At 40.0% G+C, this 20,624-nt stretch overlaps 1 protein-coding gene across 2 annotated transcripts; it reads right to left on the bottom strand.

The window, feature by feature from the left end:
* Positions 1-952: 952 nt before the first annotated feature.
* On the bottom strand, positions 953-18,357 carry e2f2 (E2F transcription factor 2). 2 transcript variants are annotated; one of them, XM_042500893.2, is made up of 7 exons: positions 17,547-18,357; positions 9,096-9,195; positions 7,283-7,502; positions 4,970-5,131; positions 4,734-4,848; positions 4,424-4,607; positions 953-2,870 (listed from the first exon to the last, which is right to left on the bottom strand). In XM_042500893.2, the coding sequence occupies exons 1-7, from the start codon at positions 17,820-17,822 to the stop codon at positions 2,596-2,598; spliced, it is 1,332 nt and encodes a 443-aa protein (XP_042356827.1). In that variant the 5' UTR covers positions 17,823-18,357; the 3' UTR covers positions 953-2,595. The 2 variants fall into 2 exon arrangements, with proteins under 2 accessions (XP_042356827.1, XP_042356826.1); XM_042500892.2 differs by having other exon boundaries at positions 4,424-4,610; positions 17,547-18,355.
* Positions 18,358-20,624: the final 2,267 nt, after the last annotated feature.

Here is a 20,624-nt window from a genome sequence, read left to right as displayed (position 1 = left end):
GAAGAAACAGAGGCAGAGATAAAATACAAGAGTCAACCTGACCATGTGAGACTTTTTACATTAAACTGTGTTTGAAAGATGGAGTGGCAAAATATGCCATTACAACCAAAAATGTAGATTTCCCTTTGGCACACCATTCCCATAACTATAATAATGCCAAAAACAGCCTTTTGCAAGTGGAGGGTATTTATTGTCTTACTAAAATTACTTATGAGAGACTATTTGGATTTTAAATTTGATGCTTTTCTCATTGAGGCCTCAATGAGGAAATAGATTTCACACCCTTTATTTTAACTAGGTTTTATTGTTGTTATATTTGAGGTCATTTTAATCATTAAGTTTATTGTTATGGTTATAAATAATACTGTGAATATAACCTCTCTTCCGCATAGCCAACATGTAGTACATTTACTGTATGATTTGCTGTTGTAATTTAGCTTCCTGGCCAATAGTTGTTTATATCGGAAAATACAACTTTCCAGTCTGGTTGAATCCTCTTTCTGGTCGCAGCATGAGGAAAATACTGAGTGGGTTTTCAGTGTTCTCCTTTTGTAACCTTTAACAGTTTTGCTGGGACTAAATAAAAGATATTTTAAACATATATTCTTGGTTCAGTGTTAGTTTGCCTGAAGGGAAGCCAAGGTGCTTCCCTTCAACCCGATCAACTTTTTTCACTTAATTTTCAGATTTAACCCCTGGGTTCCTACTATAGAATTTGAAATCTCTTCTGTTATTGAATTTTTCAGCAGAAGTCAGGTCATATTATTGAAGAAATTACACAGGGTTGGTGAAAAAACATTAAAAGCAATGATGGATGAAGATTAGATGTATTTTCCTTTGCAGTTTTGCTGAAAATATTTGCTGGAGAAGTTAATTGCGATACTTTTCCAGGAAGTACAGGTCCTTGCAGGTTCCTCGGATGACAAGTGAGTAAATTGAAAATCGAGCAAGATTCCAAGTGTAAACCATGGCTTCAGTATTTATTTAATAATTTCAAACAGATCACACAATATTACAAAATATTAAGTGCCGCATGTCATAAAAAAAAAACAGTTATGCCTCATGTAAAAAACTTTCAAAAAAATTCACTAAATAGGTATAAATACAAAAATCATTATGTACAAATACCAGAAAAATAATGCTCATTAAAAAAAAACCTACAAATGTTGAATTCACATCCTCTAACTTACACTGTAAAAACTCACACTCAAACACACAATGGAACCCATTTCCCAAGCTGTCAAATACACACACAAACACACATTTTCAAGTTTTGTTAGGACAGGACAGTTAGCTTATCTCTGCAGTGTAGAGGGAAAGCCAAAAATACATCAGCACGAAATTCAAATTTCCAAATGTCTGGAACGCATTGAAGGAAAAAACAACTACATGACTTTGACATTTAAACGAGCTGCACCACCACATGTGGGAAAGCATTCATAGCCTTTAAATTTGAACAGTAAGGATATAAATTCCTTTTTTCTGAGCTCCTAAATCAACATTTCTGAACAAGAGGAAAAGCAAATCGCTACTCTAATTAAACCTTAATTACATCAATTAACCCCTTGCTTCCAACACACCTGCAACACAGATGTTGCATTTCATTTATCTGGGGTAATTTCCTCAGAAATACAATAGTAGTTTTATACCACTACATAAAAAAACTATTAAAATCAGCAAACTCTTATCAATAGAGGAGCACCTGGATTTGAAATAAAGCTGCCAAACCAACAACAGTGAGTGTAAGTGTTAACAGAGTACCCATTATCAGCCTTTAACTCTGGATATGGTTCCACCTTTGGGTGTCACAAGCTGCCTGTCACATTTTGGCACACAACGCAGCACCAAACAGGTACAAGGCCTGACATTATATAAAGCTTAAGGCAGGTGACAGAAACCTGATCAGACAGAAGCAACATGAGCACTGTAAAAATGAGATTTCACACGATACTGTGTGTTCAAAAGGTAGATGTAGAGGATCTACGAGGACTGGTATCATTCACAGCTTAATTTATCAGTGTTGAAAGTAGACAGACTCCTAAAAACACACCCTGTGTTTGGTTTTGGTGGCTTTAGCTTACTCTCATCCGGTGATTGAGTCATGTAAAGCTGCATGGCAGTTAAAGCTGACATAATACAAGGCTGCCCCCTACGGGCCAAAGAGTGGCACTAAACATTTAGACTTTGGAGACGAGGAAGAAAAAATTCCTGAGTTGTCACACTGTAAACACCGCCTGATAACTAAACGCATAACTTTCATTTTGTTAATGGGGATGTGATATGCATAATAACCCATGTGTTTGTATGAGTTAATTTTTTTTTTTATCTTTTAGCGAAATTTGAAAATATGACACAATTCCTGCTTTTTGAACAGTTTTCTAATGGTCATTTTTACAAAATTATGTACAAATTATTTTACTTATATAAAAATAACAAAGGGGAACTCCTTTGAAATTACTAACATTAAACCAGGTATGGTTAAAAACAAAGAGTGATGGCTTCATAGTGTAATATTTCCTACCTCGCGAAGGCATTCAATTAAATATTTCCCCCAAATCTCCCCAAATTTCCTTCCCCCCTTCCTTCACTTACATCTCAGCTCTTCAACAGTTCTCCAAGATCATACGTGTCAAAGAAATCTGACACACCCTCGCCATCCTCCAGGCTCCAGAGATAATCGTCGTGGTCTAAAGGTGGAGAGAAACTGACAAAGGGGGTGTTTGGGTCTGGCGTGAAGGAGGTGCAAGGAAGCTGGTCCTCCGTGATCTGGAGGAGGCTAGGGGGAAGACCCAGCAGACCCTCGACGTCCAGCAGAGTAGAGGTGGAGGCTGCAGCTGAGGAGGTGGCTGGAGCTGCTGTCGATATGTTGGCTGTGATTGAAAAAAATGACAGAACATAAATTCATCTATTCAGCCTATTATGTTCCTTGAATGTTTAAATACATGCAATTATTGCCAATATAGATACAGTTTCTACAAGTTTTGTTTTTCAACTTAATACTTCCAAGTGATGGCAGTGTCAGCAGCCAGTATTGAGTCAGTATGTTTGGCTCTAATCTGGGGCATCATTCACGCCGAGTCTCAGCTAGTTGGGCAGCATGCCGAGTTTGGGCCAATGCTGGGCCAGGTTATTTTGTATGCCTATACTGTGCTCTGTGTTACATTTTATGTAATTCTGGTCATTTATCTTTATTTTTTTGCACATTAGCCTTTATTCTTATAATTTCCACCAACCAGGACTTGTACAGCACTTCAAACTGCACTGAGGTATATCAAATGCCTGATACCTATTACAGTTAGCTGACTGATCTTTTGATTGGTTGATTGAGAATTTTAAGGGAATATACTGACATTTCCTTTCCTGCAAGAAGTTATGTGACAACATGGATACATCTCTGATGTCTGCGCTATAGTTAAAAAATACACCTACCGATGCCCTTAAAACTCGCCAAGATAATTGTCAAGATTACTCCAGTACTCATTTAACAATGTTGGACTCAGAGTGGACAGTTTAAAAAAGGATCAAAATAGATACAGCGTAACCAGTTATAATCTTTTTTTGCCACATTTACACTACATGGTACAGCACAGCTCTGCTCGGCTCAATGTGCTTGTATTTGGTTTTCAAAAGTAGTACCCAGTCCTTGTTTTGGTGCCACTACAGTTGAGGTAACATTGGGTTGAACGGGTACTAGAAGGTGGAGTTAAACAACTACAGACCACTGACTGGGCGAAGCGAGCTGTCACTAGGGCGACAGAGGTAAGGAGAAGGGTCGCTCGTCCCAGATTTTTTTAAAAAGTCAACCTGCAAAACTACGGCATACACTATTTACTATGAACTGACGTAGTGCAGACGTCCTTCTGTTTGGTTGCCAATGGGAGGATCTATTGTCATGGTGAAGATGAGGTCACTGCTTTGTCATACAGCATTGCTATGGCGATCAGCTAAAAATCCCACCTACACTGAGGGGGTACTATCTGCGTTGGAAAGCAAAATAGAGAACGCACATTGTACCAAAAGTGAGTTAAGTCGGGCCAAACCGTGGAGCTATTTTATTCGACATTTTCTCATTTGTTGTCAAAACTTGGTGTTGACATTACCTACAAATCAACTTGACTCGATTCACACGGATGCACAGATTCAGGTATATCATGCTTGTAGTAGCTATTGCAACCTCAGGTGCAAGTTTTTCTCAGTCTCGTTGTTACCACAAGATAAACGTATGTTTCCGTCGTTACATTATAGTCAGGCTAGCTAGAGCATGCTGCTTCCAAAAGAAAAGCAGCTCCCAAAACGAGTGCATAGATGCAATCATAGCCTCACATACAACTCCTTGTTGGAATAAGGTGAGTCATTACACAATAAGTTCCTGGAGTGAGAATCCTACTGTACTGTGCATGACCCTACAGAGAGCCTCGCTTACATTCAGCAGGCTCCTCTTTGATGCTGAAACTTGGAGCTGTGGATGGAGGGCCGAGTGGTTGAGGGAACTCCTTTTTAGGGGTGACAGCACTTTTAACCGGGCTAGCATCTTCGAGACCCTCTTCTGGACACAGGTAGACTTCAATAGGGCCATTCTTACTCTTTAAATAGATCTGTAACGACCCCTGCTGTAGGGAGAAAGTGACGCAGAAAAAGTTATAATAGTTGTACATATACAATACAATACAATGTATTTTTTTTCTTTTGGAATTGCAATTAAATATGTTTTTATTCAAAATCCATTTTCTCACCCCTGCCGTGTCTGGCACCTCCAGTTTGGTGTCAGCCGGAGCCTTAACGGCAATAACTGTCTGGTCTCTGAGACTGCCGATGGAGCGGATATCCTGATATGTCACATAGCCCAATGTACAGTATATGGTCAAGGGTGTTAACAAGCAGCCGAAATTAAGCAGATAGTTGCGTGTGTAACCACAAGACCACCACAAAACGACGTACACAAGCACACATGGCTGGATGTAAAGGATATCTCTTATTATCTTCATATTCTGTGAGTTGTTTGAGCTGAGCTGTGCTGGAGTGGATCAGCTCATCCAGAGATCGCTCTACTCTCTCCAGGTCTCCGAGCTCTTTCCTTAGGGCGCAAGCCTTCTCTCCTCCACTTGCACCACCCTCAAATACATCTCCAACCCTATGAGAATACACATAAAAATATAAATAAACGAAAGCTGTGATGATGTTATTGCAGTAAAAACTCTTGGAAGCTGTTGTAACAACTCAAAAACAGTGTAATAGACAGTAAACACTCCACGTAGTTTGGCAGAGGTTGTTCAATGTTGGACAAAGGTGTTGTAATGCCTCCAAACAGCCACTAGGGGGCAGATAAACTAAATGTAAGCAGGATAAATGCACTCAATTGTAGCCACACAATGGCTTTTCAATAATCACACAATAAAAACATATATTTTCACCTTTGGTTTTGGCTGTGTCAGAGGTGAAGATGTAGTTTATGATGTACTGAATTTGGTTCTAATATCATTTCTAGTCCATGTAATTAGCGCTCAAAATATTGAGAACACTTTTCAATAAGATGTTAAGCAAAGTGGCCATGCTGCATAACTGATTCAGTAAAGTTTATGGTCAATATGCAACTAAAGTAGAGCTACAAAGTTAATCAATTAGTCGTTTGAAACAATATTAATCACCACCTCTTTTGATAATCAGTTAATTGTTGTAGTCATTATTCAAGCAAAAATGTCAAACATTTGCTGGTTCAAGTTTCTCAAATGTGAGAATTTGCAGCGTGCTTTTCTTTTTTTAAATAATCATAGTAAATAAAAATAAATAATTAAAGAGTCTTTGTGTTGCAAAAAAGAAGCACTTTGAAAATGTCACTTTAGACTGTAAAATTGTGATGAGCATTTTCACATTTTTTTTAAATTTTATTGACTAAATAATAAATAGATTAATTATTTAAAAAAAACAGATTACTTGTTAATGAAAATAATCATTAGTTGCAGCCAGAACAAAAACAAAAAAAACATTGGTAGTTATTTGGTAGTATTTAATTCAGGGTTTTGTGTTGCTTTCCATTACATGATACAGATTTCTCGATTTTACTGGTCCCTCAGTATGAAGGGCTATTCAGACTTCATCTGTGGGAAACTCTGACCCCTGCTTAACATGAGGAGTGTCTGCTTATTCTGCAATTTACTGTCAGTAAAAATGTTTGGCAGTTGGCTTAGAAGATAAAGTCTCATCGGAGCCGTTTGACAGAAGTAAATAAACTGTATCCGAGTTTGTTGAAAGCTGTGTTTATAGAGCTGAACTGTGGCTGTCATGTGGTTAACAACCGAAAAAACATTTTATTGTACTGCTGATAGTTTAACCAAGACCACGCTGGGGTCTGGAACTCCCACCAAGCATCAAATGTTGGTAAAGGTTTCATGTTGGGGGACTTATTTGGCTATGTTTAGCCTTAATGCTCAATTTATGCTCAGATCTTTTTTTGTTTGGTTGTTCATATTACTTTTTTTAAATGCGGCCTTTATCAGATTCCAGTGTGAACTAGTCACAGTCCTGAACTGTCCCATATGCACAAAAGAACAACAAACACATTACTGGCAGCGCACTGTTGCAGGGAAGTAAACACAGAGGCCAGTGAAGGCAGCGTTTATGGTGTTGTTTTTAAAATGATGTGCAGTGAAAGCCTGAGAATTGTGAGCGAGAAAGAGAGACGGATTTTCAAATATGGTACTTTGTGGTGCAATGGCTGTGATTTCTGTACGAAGGAATGTGTTGATGTGGAGTCGTGAGTGATGGGATCGTGACATGAATGGCTTCACTGAAACAGATCTCATCCATAATTTCAGAATCTCAAGGGCCGCTTTTAACTACATCTGTCAAAAAACTCTCACAGCAAGACACTGATGTGGGTCAAATGCCAATATGACTGTTCAGACTGAGGTTGCATAACAAAATATAATATCTCTATCTGGTTTAGGACCGCATATAAAAGTTGCCGAAAGCAGAATTGAAAAGATCAGATTCCATGACCTGTGCTGCAGAGGTTATGACTAACAAAAAAAAAAAGATATGAGTCACAAATGAGCAAAAAAACTAGATTAAAAAGGTCACTTATGCATGCAGTCTGAACGTAACCTTTTGCACTGTCTGGCAAATGTTTAGAAGATAAAATTTAAATATTTTAACTATGCATTTTTAACTTTTTTCCCTCTAACATCTGGCTCTGATCATGAGCCAGTTAGACATACATATTTGTCTATTATGAAAACTATTTCCATTTCCCGTTTTATACGTCTTCCTCTGTATTGATACTCACAGCCACTGAATGTTGTTCTTGGACTTCTTTCGTATGAGCTGAACTCCCTCCAGGACATTTGTGATGTCATAGATGCGCCTCTTTTGGACCTCCAAAACCTCAGTGGCCCAGTTAAGGTCGAGGACTCCATCAGGAGACTCCGCAATTAGACCCACAAATTTCTTCGTCAGCAGGCCCAAGGAGGTGTCGTACCGTGTCCGCTCACCTGGAGACTTTGGAGCTGAGAGCAAAGACGCAGGCAGAGGCATGTGAAGAGGTGAACAGTTAGAGATTAAAAGCAGTACAAACAGACAAATATATGTAGATATTTAACAGAAAATGAAGCAATCATGAAAGTAAGTCAAAACAAAGAACTGTACTTCATTAGGTTTATTTACATAAATGCTGTTACAAAGAAACTCAAAATCTCTCCCACAGCTCAGCCTTTTCCCCCAAAATGTAAGATGAGTAAGCAAATAAACGTTCTGTAAGTGCCAACTTTTATCATATAAATGCATCAATAACCTTCATTCCTACGTGAATGTGACTCGTGTAGCATTGTGTGTTTATGATCCTGTTCACTGACTGTAAACAAGCTTCACACCACAGATATCTCCTCACACTAACAGTCGCCCGCACAACTGCTCCATCCACCCTCCCCTACCGTCCCCTCTCTGGACTTGCACCACTGTAAAGAACTGTAATTACACAACTTCCTGTGACTTATCTCTTTGTACTTAACACTTTTTTAATGGCCTTTTTATATTGCTCTTCTTTATTATTATATTGGACTTAGAGGAATACTTCACCCCCCAAATGACCATTTGTGCGTCAGTTGCTCACCCTGTTACACCGAGAGCCTAAAATCTGAGAAAAGTTCTGATGAACTGCAGTAAAAATGGGTCCGTGTTGAGCAACCGCAACACCACACCAAACATCTGTTTACAAACTCTCACACAACTGGTGCAGTATAATCCAAGTCTCATTTTTCCAAATGTATGCTCAGTACTGTAAAGTAAGTAAGCAAGTAAAACTTATCTATGCTCCTTTCAAAGCCAGACTCAATTGACAAGAAGAGTCAGTTTATTTTTCAGAACATGCAAGTTGCTTATTGACCACTGCCACAATTGGTAGCTTGTTTGTGTTATTGTGTGACTTTGGGAAATCCAGACTAACCTTTCAAAACGCCAAAGTTAAATATTAACACAAACAAACTACTGACCAAGGCTGCAGGATAGAGTGAATAAGTTTCACTTTGTGCTCAGTGGTTTCAATATAAATGGTTTAGTAAAGGTGCATGACTTTGGCAAGACTTGGATTATACTGCAATAGCTGTGTGAGAGCATGTAAATGGATGTTTTGATACAGTTTTGCTATTGGTAAATGTGGTCCCATATGAATACAATTAATCATGAATTCTTAGTTTTTGAATGGAGGCATGGGAGAAAAATAACGTTTTCTTTGGGAATTCAGTGTAACACTGGTTTAGTACTTTATACACAAAACATTTTGGGTGAAGTTTTCCTTTAATATAACTCTACCAAAATGTTGCAACTTTTAGTTGATTTTTTGTTGTTGTTGTTTGTTGTCACCATTGTGCTGTTTTAGTGTTCCCAGAGCGCCTCCTCTGCATGGAGTAAAGGGTCTGTCAGTGACTGGCTTCTCCCTTGTTGTACTGTAAACTTGACTTGAATAGAAGCACTTCAGAGATGTTATCAGCACAGATAACACTAATAGCTCTGGTGCAGCTCAAGTATCTATTCACTAAACCCGACTACATGAAGCCACCTCTTTCACATTCATGTATTTTCTGATCGGTAGCTGTTGTACTCACTCCTTGGACTTGGTATCCTGGCTGCGATGCTGCTTTTGCCTTTTGGTGTTCGGAACTCTGGCAGGTAAAGAGGGTCCTCCAGGTCCAGCTTCCTCTTAGCCTAAAATGGAAAGAGTTTATATATATATATACACACGTCAGTAAATTAAGAAAATATAAGAGCAAAGAGTGTTTGTTACAGCTGCAGTGTTCACTGTGACCTAATCATTCTGGCATCGTAAGAAAATATATATTGTAAATATAATCCTCATTTGAGTTCTTTACTTGGCTATGGTCTGCTGGAAACTATCTTTCATCCTACTTGACTTTACGTAATGGCAAGTTAGTAGTTAAATCATGAGAATGAAGTGTGTGGGGCACGTCCAGCCAATCCATGAAACAGTGCTGGTAAAAGTGTTAAATAGGGGGGTTGTTGAAAAGTGTCGTAAATGTGCCAACAGCCCTCAAGTGCAGGAACAAAGCACCCCCGTCACACTTTCCCAAGCACTTCAAGAGGGGCTGTCTGTGTGTGTGTGTGTGTGTGTGTGTGGGTGTGGAGTTGTAGGGGCAGATAGGGGAAGGGAGTGATCTGCTCCCAACCCACTGCATGCAAAATGCAAGGCAATCCCTGGAATTACTCAATGACCTCTCCTCCCCCTCTCGAGCCTCCCAAGCTCCCCTTTCTTCTACAGCGTTAACACACAGGCTCTCCACACACTCATACTAATGTTCACTTCACTATAACTGTACTGCATCATACACTCAAGAGCTGCAACTTCAACCAAAAACACACACACAACCTTTGGACCCCAGTCTTCATATGACCACTACTTTTTTTCCAGTGACCTACATAGGCCCAACGTACCAAAACTGAAAGTTTCGCTTACGTGATTGAGCAATGACCAACTGTGTGAAAAATGAAAAAGTTGCACAAATCGGTGACACCCCGACATGTGTAATTCCTGACAGTTAAGTGTTATCTCCAACACGCTGGACGAGAATGTCTGCAGTCAATCTGTATTCATTACCCTCGTTGCGCAGTGCGCCCACACAGAAAAACTCTGGTGACTGAGCTAACGGGGCGTAGGATTTCAGCAAGACATTACTGAAGCTGCTGGGTAATTTGTCGCATCTGGTTAGGACCTCAGCTCACTCCTTTCTTATCCTTTCAGCTCTGTTTTCTCTCACAAACACGCCTTTCCTTCACGTCTCTCCACAAAGACTTGGCAACAATAATCCCTTTTTGTCACCGCGGTGCTCTAGCTAATAGGTTTAGGTGACTGACTTTTTCTGAGGAGGGTAAAAGTGCTGAATTGACTTTACCACGTGTGGATGCGCCTGTGTGAGTTTGGGGATAATGAAGGCTGCCATTGTCCCAGTGTGCTCTCTGACATGTCCACCTGTTGACTTGTGACATCTGGAGCAGCACAGCAAGTGTATGTGCTGCTGGTGGGGCAGCTTTTAATCCCTACAGCACACAGACGGCCATACAGTGACCTCAGCAGGACGCAGAATTGGGGGCAGCCCATATTTCAAACAGCCTAAACTTCTTAAGCCCAGTTTGTCGAGAAATGTCCCATTGGACCGGAAGCCTATTCACAGTTCAAAGTAGCAGGTCACTGCACCCCCACCCCACCCCCCCGCAGTTAGATAACCCAATTATCAGAAAAAGAAGTTTGCATCGTACATTTCTGTAAACCACATATACATTACATTTGTCATTAACACTGTGGTGAATGTGTGGTTAGGTGTAGGCACAAAAACCACCTGGTTATAGTGAGGAAAAGATCGTTTTTCTCTTAAAACACCAAGTTTCAGTATCTAAAACACTGCTGTATCAACACTGCCCGGGATCAGTGGTTCATACGCCACCGGGAAACTGAAACTTACTGCAGTGAGTGCCTATTTTCAAAGAAAGGGGACTCTGATGCAATGGCCATTTGTTTTTGAGATAGCGGGTTATTAAGAAATGGGCTTTTGGTCTAACAGGACATTTTTTGGACAAATGGGGATTTTGGTATTTTGGAGCTCCTGAACAATGGCACGGTACCCACAGAACTACAGTGATATGCTCCTCTGAACAAAATGGTGACTGTCAGCATGTATTTATGAGATTAAAAGCAGTGTTTCTGTTGGCTCAGAGTCCTGACAGCTGCTGCCAGACACCAGAGGAAGATCCAACAGAAAGATCTGTCTGGCTTTACTTGATTGTCCATTTTTTTCAGTTCCAGATAAGGTATTGTATAAAAAAAGCAGCCTTTACATTAGAATAACGTTATGAACTTCCATGGCCTTAACATGCAGATGAAGCTGCACCGTGTCTCCATTTTTCAGGCTTGTAGGTCTAAAATTTGAGAGACACACAGCCACAGGCATGGTGGTGACACGCTGTAAGAGGGGAACCAACGGTTTCACCCTGCAGCTGTATGGGTGAGGGTGGGGGCTCCCTTTTTTGCATGAGGGATTTCTCTGGTGAGTCAACCATATTGCGCAAACACTGTTTCACGTAGTGGAAAGACACGTTGTTGATTTGTAGGCAAATGTTCAGGGACATGAGAACATCCTTAAAGACTAAATGTGATCATTTGGATCAGTCTTACACAGAAAGCTGCACACTGCGTGCACTGTAAGCATATGTTTGTCAATTTAAAATCAGTTCCCGTGTAGTTACTGTGCAGCCACTGTTTAGGCCAATTGCTGTGAGAGGAAAAAGGAAAGGGCTAAGCCAAATACACCCCTATTAACTCTCTATCTCCAAGACTCGCCTGGCCTGTTACACCCATAGCACTGCACGTGGCTTCTCCAGTTTGCTCTACATTCTTTGGCAGATTCCCGCCGCCCGCTACTGCTGCTGTGGTGAAATCTCCACAGCGGCATTTCACACACAAAGTCACAGTCACGTGAAGGACTTCTGCAGTTGGGCCTCTCTTCAAACCAACAAACCTGCGGTGGCGTGGGACTCAGATTCCACTCAAGCCAAGGGCAAGTTACAGTATGCCTGCAAATATCTACTCCTCTGTACACAAAGCTCTCACCACCACACCCTCAGAGAGTCAAAGGAAAAACAATGTCTGCATTGCTGATGAGATTGTCAACATGGCTCTCAGGAGGTAAAAGAGAAGGGTGTATCTGCCCATTTGGGTTGGTGGAGATAGAGAGGGGTGGGCTGGGTGGGAACATACTGCTTTGAAATGCTAAACTTCCCCTATTGAGGACATTATGTTCAGGGCCAGCGCTGGCCTGAGGCTGAGGTAAAACGAGGTGAATGAGAGCGAAAAGAGAAACAGAGGTTTTGGGTGAGTGCATACAGTTGGCGGCCAATGTCACACCCGAGTGACATTGGTGTGAGTGGGGGATCAACAGACGAAGGATCTCTGGAAACACAAGGTGATTCACTGGCGGTTGAAGAGTTTGTTTTCGCACAGAGAGGCAGAGTTGATATGAACGCTGATGCACTTTTGGCAGATTGCACACATTCCATGACGATCTGGGAACACGCACATGTGACATAAGCAGGGAATAAGCAGGACATTGTTTCTGCTTGACATTATGCAGATACATGTCGCTGCCGGACTGCCATTTGGCTGTAGTAAATGTAGCCGTTATACAGAGAGAGGACTTCCCTGGATACTGACGCAAGCCTGAATCCTGTAACACATTTACATCTCTATCAATGCGAAAGGAAACAAGGGTGACACATTATCAACAGTCCACACACCCTGGTTAAAAGCCACATGACAATCCCTGATACACTGCCTTTTACTACAGTCAGCATGATTAAAAAGTAAAGACGAGATCGCTGCAGCTTAAGCTAACTTCATTCAGTCAAACATTAACCTTTTCTCAGTGTTTTTCACAGCACGTGCCCCATGAGTAAGCTTTCAAACGTGGGATTATGCGCGGCTGTTGTATAGACGGGTTTGTAATTAAAGGAACGCAGGTTTTCATGCTGAGCCAAATGTTCTGTCACCAAGTGTAAAAAATAAGCTCGAAAGACAGCGGGTACTGAGTACTGTTGTTTAAGTTAAAGGAAGTGAGCTGTACATGAAGAAGCAACACTTCCTGTAAACAGAAGACTGAACATGCAATCAAGCTGCTGTGTCAGCAAACACACTAAGACGACACTACAGTCACAACTACAACACTGTGAAAAAGGCCTGAGCCGCCCAAAACCTTTTGTCATTTTAGCAAGGTTATAGGGATCATACGTGTTCATTTCTCAGTAATCGTTTTATTAAAATACAACCAGAACACACAGAAAATATGTATACAGTATTAAAACGAGTACTTCAGAATAAATCACCTTTAACAATAAGTTGCTAGTGTGACCTCCCTTTCCATTTAGTATGTCTTGGACTCTCTTGGGCAGACAATATGAGATTTGCAAAACTAATCTTCTGGTATACCAGAAGATTATTTAAGATAACTTGAAGATGCTTTTTGTAAAGGGAGGTCAAACTAGATAGTGACTTAGGTCTGAAGAAGATATATATATATATATATATATATACACACATATTTTTTTTCTATGGTGGCCTAAGACTTTATATCTACAATTCTGTTAAAAATGCAAGCTTTCCAGCACATAATACTGCACAGATTTACTTCAGTGTTTCCCTTAGAACATAATAATGGCATCCTTCCATATATTTATATATATATATATATATATATATATATATATATATATATATATATATATATATATATATATATTTTTTTTTTTTTCATTTTTGTCCATACCAGCTGCAGCACTGATGATCTGTGGCTGAGAACTAAAGCTCACCTTAATTTAGATAGATAGATAATTTAGATCCATTTTTGGAGTGATAAACAGACCAACTTGGCACTGAGACTCAACAATCAGCCATCTTTCTCCAGAATTACATACAGCACGTTTAAGGAATTTGGAGTGGACCGAATATTGTAGACTTTGGCACATGACCCTAAAAAAAACACTGCAGGTGCAGTCAACAGTAATTTAGAAATTCAGGAGTGCGTCAGAGACTGTAACACTCTCAGACGAAAAGCAATGACTACCTCTGAGTTTCCCAGAGAATATGTACGTCTTCTCAGCTCACATGAAAAGCAAGACGAAAAAAAAGCGAGCTTTGATTATCACCTTTGATGTTTTTGAATGAGGGCAGAAGGAAGGAAGAAGCTTTTAAATCCTTTACTACAAAACAGGATTACTCATCTTAATGTGTCTTTAGTTGTTTGTGACATGAACAAGATACACATTTCAGCATCTTTTGTTTTTTAAGACTTTTAGGTGCAAGTTCCCCCTTGATTAAAAGTTTACCTAATTTACTGAAACGTGCTGAGGAAGTTACAGAATCGTGGGACTTCGGGACTTTTGAAACCTGCTCTGCAATTTCAAAAGTGCACCTCAACTGAGACCTCCTGCATCACCTTTGCAACGTGTCATAACAGAAAAACTGCTTTTCTTCAAGTCACTTAAAAAAAGAAGTTTGAGTGGTCCCAACAAATTCAAACATGTATATATGTACTGTATGTATGGCAGCGAGAATGAATGGACAGTGTTATTATCAGCGGGAAAACACACTCAGCACTTTGGCTCCCATATCAGCAACATGTCACCAACCTCTGATGATTACACAGCAGTATAATAAACCCTATCAGCCCACATCCATAACACTCTGTATTAGCCGGGGTCAGTTATGAGCAAGTATCTGTCACATGAACTGCTCTTAATGCTGGATTAATATGTGAAAAACACATTTCTGTAAGTCACTAGACAAAATTGAGAATTCAAACATGTGACATGCACAAATCCAAGAATGCATACACAACACTTAACTGTAATTAAGTTCACCTTGGCATATGATAAGCCAGGTGGTAGCCTATTTCTCACTTTACTTACGCCCAGCTAATCCTCTTGCGGGGCCTATTAGTGAATACAGGCTCCAAGGGCAGGGGGTTAACATGAGATTTGGAGACCCTGTACACACTCTAACCCCTAACCCCTTTAGCCTGACAGCAATTCACTAACTTACCGACTGGCTGGCTTGAAAGAAAAGACCAAATATAACAAGCAACAGCAGGTGTGGAGCATGTTGCGGGGTGCGATCCAATCCTCTCAGATCATAAAGCTTTTCAAATAATCCTTTACGCATAGAGGGCATAGCAGGAACTCTGAGTTTTTCTTACCAAAAAAAATCTGAATGATGTTTTTAGGAGCTTCTATCGCTTGACATGACAAACATCAGCTCTCAGGAAAACACCACTTGTCCAGTTGTGACCTCTGACCTCCACCTCCTTCCCACAGTGATATAAACAGGTTACACTGGTCCTGTATTGCCTCAGTGACAGGTGCAGTTGGGGCAGCTGTCATGTGGGTGTAATCACAAAAAAAGCTGTCCAAATACAAGTGATTTTTGTCAAATTATAGTTAATTTTTAGCACAAAATGCTTAATAGATCTATAACCCTTCTTTCTTGTTCATTAGCATTTTCCAGTTCCTCTGGTTCCTGAGTAATAAGCAGTTTCTCTTCTTTTGACCTTCTTTAATTGACACCAATACAGCAAGACAGTGGACATCCAGCTTCTCTGTCCACTCAACTCTAACACATGGCAACTTGAGTCTTTTACACACTCAGCTGTCCCTAACAAGTAGGAACTAATTGTACTCTCATGAAGACCAGCCTCGTCCTCGTGCAACCTCTCTCTGTATGAAAACACAATGTGGAATTATTCCTAAAATAATAATAATAATCCAAAAATAGAACTACTATAGTAACTATGGTTACCGACCAGTCAAAAGCTGTGTTTACATTAATGTCTGCCACCAGACTGCTCATTGTTTGATAGTGTAAAAGCTACCCCTGCTGCCCTGGCTATCTCCCACTGTGGAGGCCACTCATCCTTCCTTTTCACAAGCGAGGGGCCCCCAAACACTCTCCAAACACTATCAACTAACCCCCCTCCCTTACCAAAACCATCAAACACACATTTACACACACGGCGTCTGGTCTTGTCTAGCTACAGCTGGACTGCGGAGAAAAGATGTCACACAAGTTAACATGGCATACACACGATTCACACACATCGAGCAGCAGCAGTCACAGTGGCTCCTCTGAGGCTTATCACGTAAAAACATATTTGAATGTGCCCCAAACGCACATGCATACCAATGGAAATCAACAATTATTCCACCCACATAACTCACTGTACTGGATACACTTTGCATGCAGCTATTACAAATTCAAACATTTTCCCACTGACCACCACAGTGTCTCACTGATACCATTTCATCTCTCGCTTGGTGTCCTTGAAATCAGTTCAGTCGTGGTGCAATTTATTATCGCATCATCATCAAGTCCTTTTTCCCATGGATACCTGGGAAAAAAGGGGCTCGGTAATACCTTGTCAGGGGGCCCTTTATAGGGTTAATTCACCTTGTGCCAGTTGACTGATTCAGTTTAAGGTCCTACTCAGGACATACCTGTCCAAAGGTAAGCTTAAAAAACAGTTTAACACAAGTGATGAGTGTGACAGATGCTCACTGGCACCTGCCAATTACAATCGTGTTTTTTTTTTCGTGTCCAATACTGGGTTCATTCTGGGCATTTTTTATAACGCTCTGTCAGAAGCCCCCAAATAATCCCGTGGTTCCAAACACCTTGATTTCTATTTCAGGTGTTACTGTAAAAAATTACAAAGTTCACTACCAAAGAGAGAAATATTAATACTTTTGCTTCTCTTCTCCAAAATCATCCACCTTCTCATTCTTGAATGAAAGATACAAAGTCCAGAAAATAAAGGGCTGCAGCAATCATTTTGATACCACTTGGGACCCTATTCTGTCTTTTTTGTTTCCATTTGTTTTATTTTTATTTGCACATACACATATAGAATAAGAAAATTAAAAACAAGGTTAAAAAAAACTGTGCAGATGAGGTTAGTAGCCACAAATGACTTATGGAGATGCCTCCCCTATGAAATATCTGTAATCATTCATACAAGGAAAAAAGATAAAGACAGGACTGCATAACTGATCAAATTTCAAGACTAAGTGGTAATACAGAGCAGATCAAAATGTGCAAACGACAAAAAGTTTGCATGTACAGAGTGAAATGGATTACAGATCAATCAATGAGGTGCTATACATCTTTGCAAATTGGAGTCCTTTTCAGATGTTTCTTGAATAATGATAGTGGAGATGATACTTATAGTGTTAATTGTACCTCTTCTTTGGAGGATTAACGGGATTTATGTAGTCGGCAATTTTACAGAGCAAAGTTAACCGTTTCTATATGCAACTGGTATTTCTTTGTTTTTGTTTATTGAGTCTCTTCCCTGTGTACCCAATGTGTGCTGTTTGCCATTAGGGGGGATATGTCGTGGCTGTGTGTTTGGTGTTAAACTGGGTGACATGTACTGGTGGATATGTAGGTTGTTGAGTGTGTAGTTTGCAGTGCTCGTATGTGCAGTGTGTGTTTGATTATTTACCGGCAGTCGCCCGGAGGATGATCTGATGGGTTTAGCCTCTGGTCCGTGGGGGGTTGAATACAGGCTGTTGGCTCTTTGTTCGGCCACGGCGGTGTTGCAGATCTGGGTGAAATATCCGGCCGGTACCGTGCTCATCGGAGGGCTGGACAGTCCGGTGCTGAAGAACTCGGTCTTCACTCCTCCGGTGGACAAAACCTTCATCTTCTGCTGAGAGCAAGCAAGTCCCACCACTGGCCGAGCTGATGCCGGAGAGACGCCTTTAGGCATCCGCATCATTTTCCTGAGTAAACTAAATTTAACCGGATTGGTCAAGCTAAGCACACGATCAATGCTCTGCTAAATCGGTTCCTGCTACTAGAAAGTTGCTGCCTCTGCTATAGAAAGAACATATATCTTCACTCTGCAAATACAATAACAAAAGAGCAACTCATGCAGCCGAAATCAGCCTATTCAATGCAAAGTGCATGGGTTAAACACACAATTTAGCCCTATTTTCTAATAATATTCGTCATCAAACGCAGCAAAACTGGTCGGTGTTGATATCCTTTGTTCCGTAACAAAGTGCAGACCAAACTTGTCGAACAAGTTACAAAAACCGTGATCAGTAAATAAATAATCTACTTAAAACGTCCTGTAATTTAAAGTCCGGTAAAAGAAGGCTTCCAGGTCTCATTGAGATCAGTTTCCACCTTAAGATTTACAAATTCCTCTGACTTCTGTGTGATGCGGAAAACGTCCGGGTGTGTGAGACTTCAGCCCGTCCAGCTCAGAGCTCCGCTCTCCATACAACAGGACAAGAGAGCTGGCTGGTAGAAGAACAGCTTTTTTACCGCCAAACTTCGTCCCGCGAAATTTAGATCTCCCGCGGTTAGAACGCGGCTCTGATTGGCTCACGGCACGTTCGGCTTGTCATATTTGCATAAAACAGTTGTACGAGGACGGGGCTGGTCTTCTTAAAGGGCCAGTAGCATAATTTTGGGACATAATGTTCTTTTATTAGCAGGCTGGAGTTGCAAACAATGACCACTCACTATTTGATTGTGAATGAGTTTAGGCTATATAATCAGACATTTAATAAAAGACTGGTAACTTTGTTGTTGCCACACCTTTTGTGTGGTTTTTACAGGTCATAATGACCAACTATTAGACCCTTCAGGTCTATTTCAAATGAGGAAAATTACAAGAATAGCATGTTCAAAACATTTAGAATTTCTAACATGGTGCAATTGTACACACAATAGTTGTGTTTTGATAAAAACTAAACTCAATATTTCTTAAAAAATGTGTATTAACTATGAGTTAGGTCAAGCCCCAGTAAAGAAATGGGACATTTAATAGAAAACAAAAAACAGGGAACTGTTTTATTTAACTTTGAAGACACTTCAGTTGAGGTTTTAGGGACATGTTGCATCAAAAGAAATAGATTAATATTTTTTCTTTTGTTTTGTATTTGTTTTTAACTTTAATGTATATTTTATCATTATTATTACTGTTTGTCATACATATTTGTGTCTTTCTTGTGCTTCACTGAGCTGTAAACAGTAAAGTCTGGGGTAGGCCTATAGGCCAAATTAGTAGGTTAATTTTGGGAAGTAATATCACCATTGAAAATGTATTTAGAGGGGTTGAATATGGACATGAATAGACTAAAAGTATATAAGTATGTGAGCTTTTTTGTAAACATTTCCTCTGTGTTATGTGTTCTATGTATGGTCTTTGTGTTGAATGAATAAAAGTTAAATAAATAATGTGTAATTAGTCATGGATCCTTTCTATAGTAATAAAAGAGCCATTTCATTGTTTACATGGGAGACCATATTATTCACTCGATGAAAGTGTTTTGTGGCCTAATGCAAGGTGTTGCTGGGGAGGATTTTGTAGATGATAATTGGATTCATTCAGTACTACTCTTGCTTATTGGCTCTGAGGAGATATTGAAAGAAAACAACCCCTCCCCCCATTCGCAGCTACAAGACCAACCCAAGCCATATGACCTGACCCCCATTGGCCAAGGCCAAGCAGACTCCTCTCCAAAGCAAGCTCTTTTGTCATGCCTCCATTTGAACTTCATTTCATCATCATTTCAAATCATTAAATCTAAAAATGTTCTGAATACAAGAATGTTAATTATACATTATTTGCACAAAATAGCTCCTCCTTATGATCTTATATGCAGTAAATATAAAAGACTAAAGGTCAGGGGAAAAGCTGACACAGTTGCTTTCTCATTACACCAGATAAGATAAGCTAATTCTTAATTGTCTGGTAGTCGAAATATTTGCTTTGCAGATCACATGATATGGCAACATTAGACAGATGTTAGAGACCAGAAACACTGACAGTTGTAATCGTCACATTATACAGTGCTACTAAACCATCTCCACCCTCCATTTCTTCCTCTTTTATACCAAACTACAGAATCAAGAACAAACTCATTAGAGATGTTGCATTGGCTGGTATAAGTCTGCAGAGCACAATTATATATTTGGCTATATAAATTAAAATTACCTCACTGATAATTATGACATTTTGGAGACATCATTTTTATTCTGACATTACCTGTTTTTTCCAAACTGAAAAAATCCTCCACCAAGTTTATATGGAAGTTAAATGATGCAAAGTCAATATATCATATGTGTTTAAACTACAGTGTGAAGCACCTCACAGTGGAGGCTCACTGTGGGGCAATACAAACAGAAAAAAGTGTTGTCACATATGCGTACTACGTAACAGCAGTGATGGGTTTTTGACACAAAATTTATTCATTTCTGAGGGTTTGGATGGATTACATACCTTTGTCTTTCACTTTATGCTCAATAATCTCTGTCTTGAATCAATCCAATCTGGATTTGTTGCAAGGTCAAAGGGTTGCATCTCTGCGTCAAAGCATCACTTGACCTACAGAAGTTCATTTTGAGATCCAAAGCAGCAAGCTTATCTTGTGTTTAGAGTGCTCACATTCCTGGGATGTCAGGAAGAGGACACAGGTTGCTGCATCCTCATTCAACACTGCCACCTTGTGGTGTGGACTGGGATCTGATCCTCAGTACCGAAGCCTGAAGCACTGTTTGTGGTTCA

This window comes from Plectropomus leopardus, chromosome 14 (genome assembly GCF_026936395.1).
Source record: "Plectropomus leopardus strain MGB_pleo_1.0 chromosome 14, ASM2693639v1, whole genome shotgun sequence".
NCBI lineage: Eukaryota > Metazoa > Chordata > Actinopteri > Perciformes > Serranidae > Plectropomus > Plectropomus leopardus.
This window is presented reverse-complemented; position numbering and strand designations above follow the sequence as displayed.

Excerpts from the sequence above, each read along its gene's own strand:
- e2f2 (XM_042500892.2), bottom strand. The coding sequence starts at position 17,822 with ATGATGCGGATGCCTAAAGGCGTCTCTCCGGCATCAGCTCGGCCAGTG. Across the intron at positions 5,132-7,282 it reads AAGAACAACATTCAGTGGCT|GGTTGGAGATGTATTTGAGG; the intron begins GTGAGTATCAAT and ends GTATTCTCATAG. Across the intron at positions 2,871-4,423 it reads CAAAGAGGAGCCTGCTGAAT|CCAACATATCGACAGCAGCT; the intron begins GTAAGCGAGGCT and ends TTTCAATCACAG.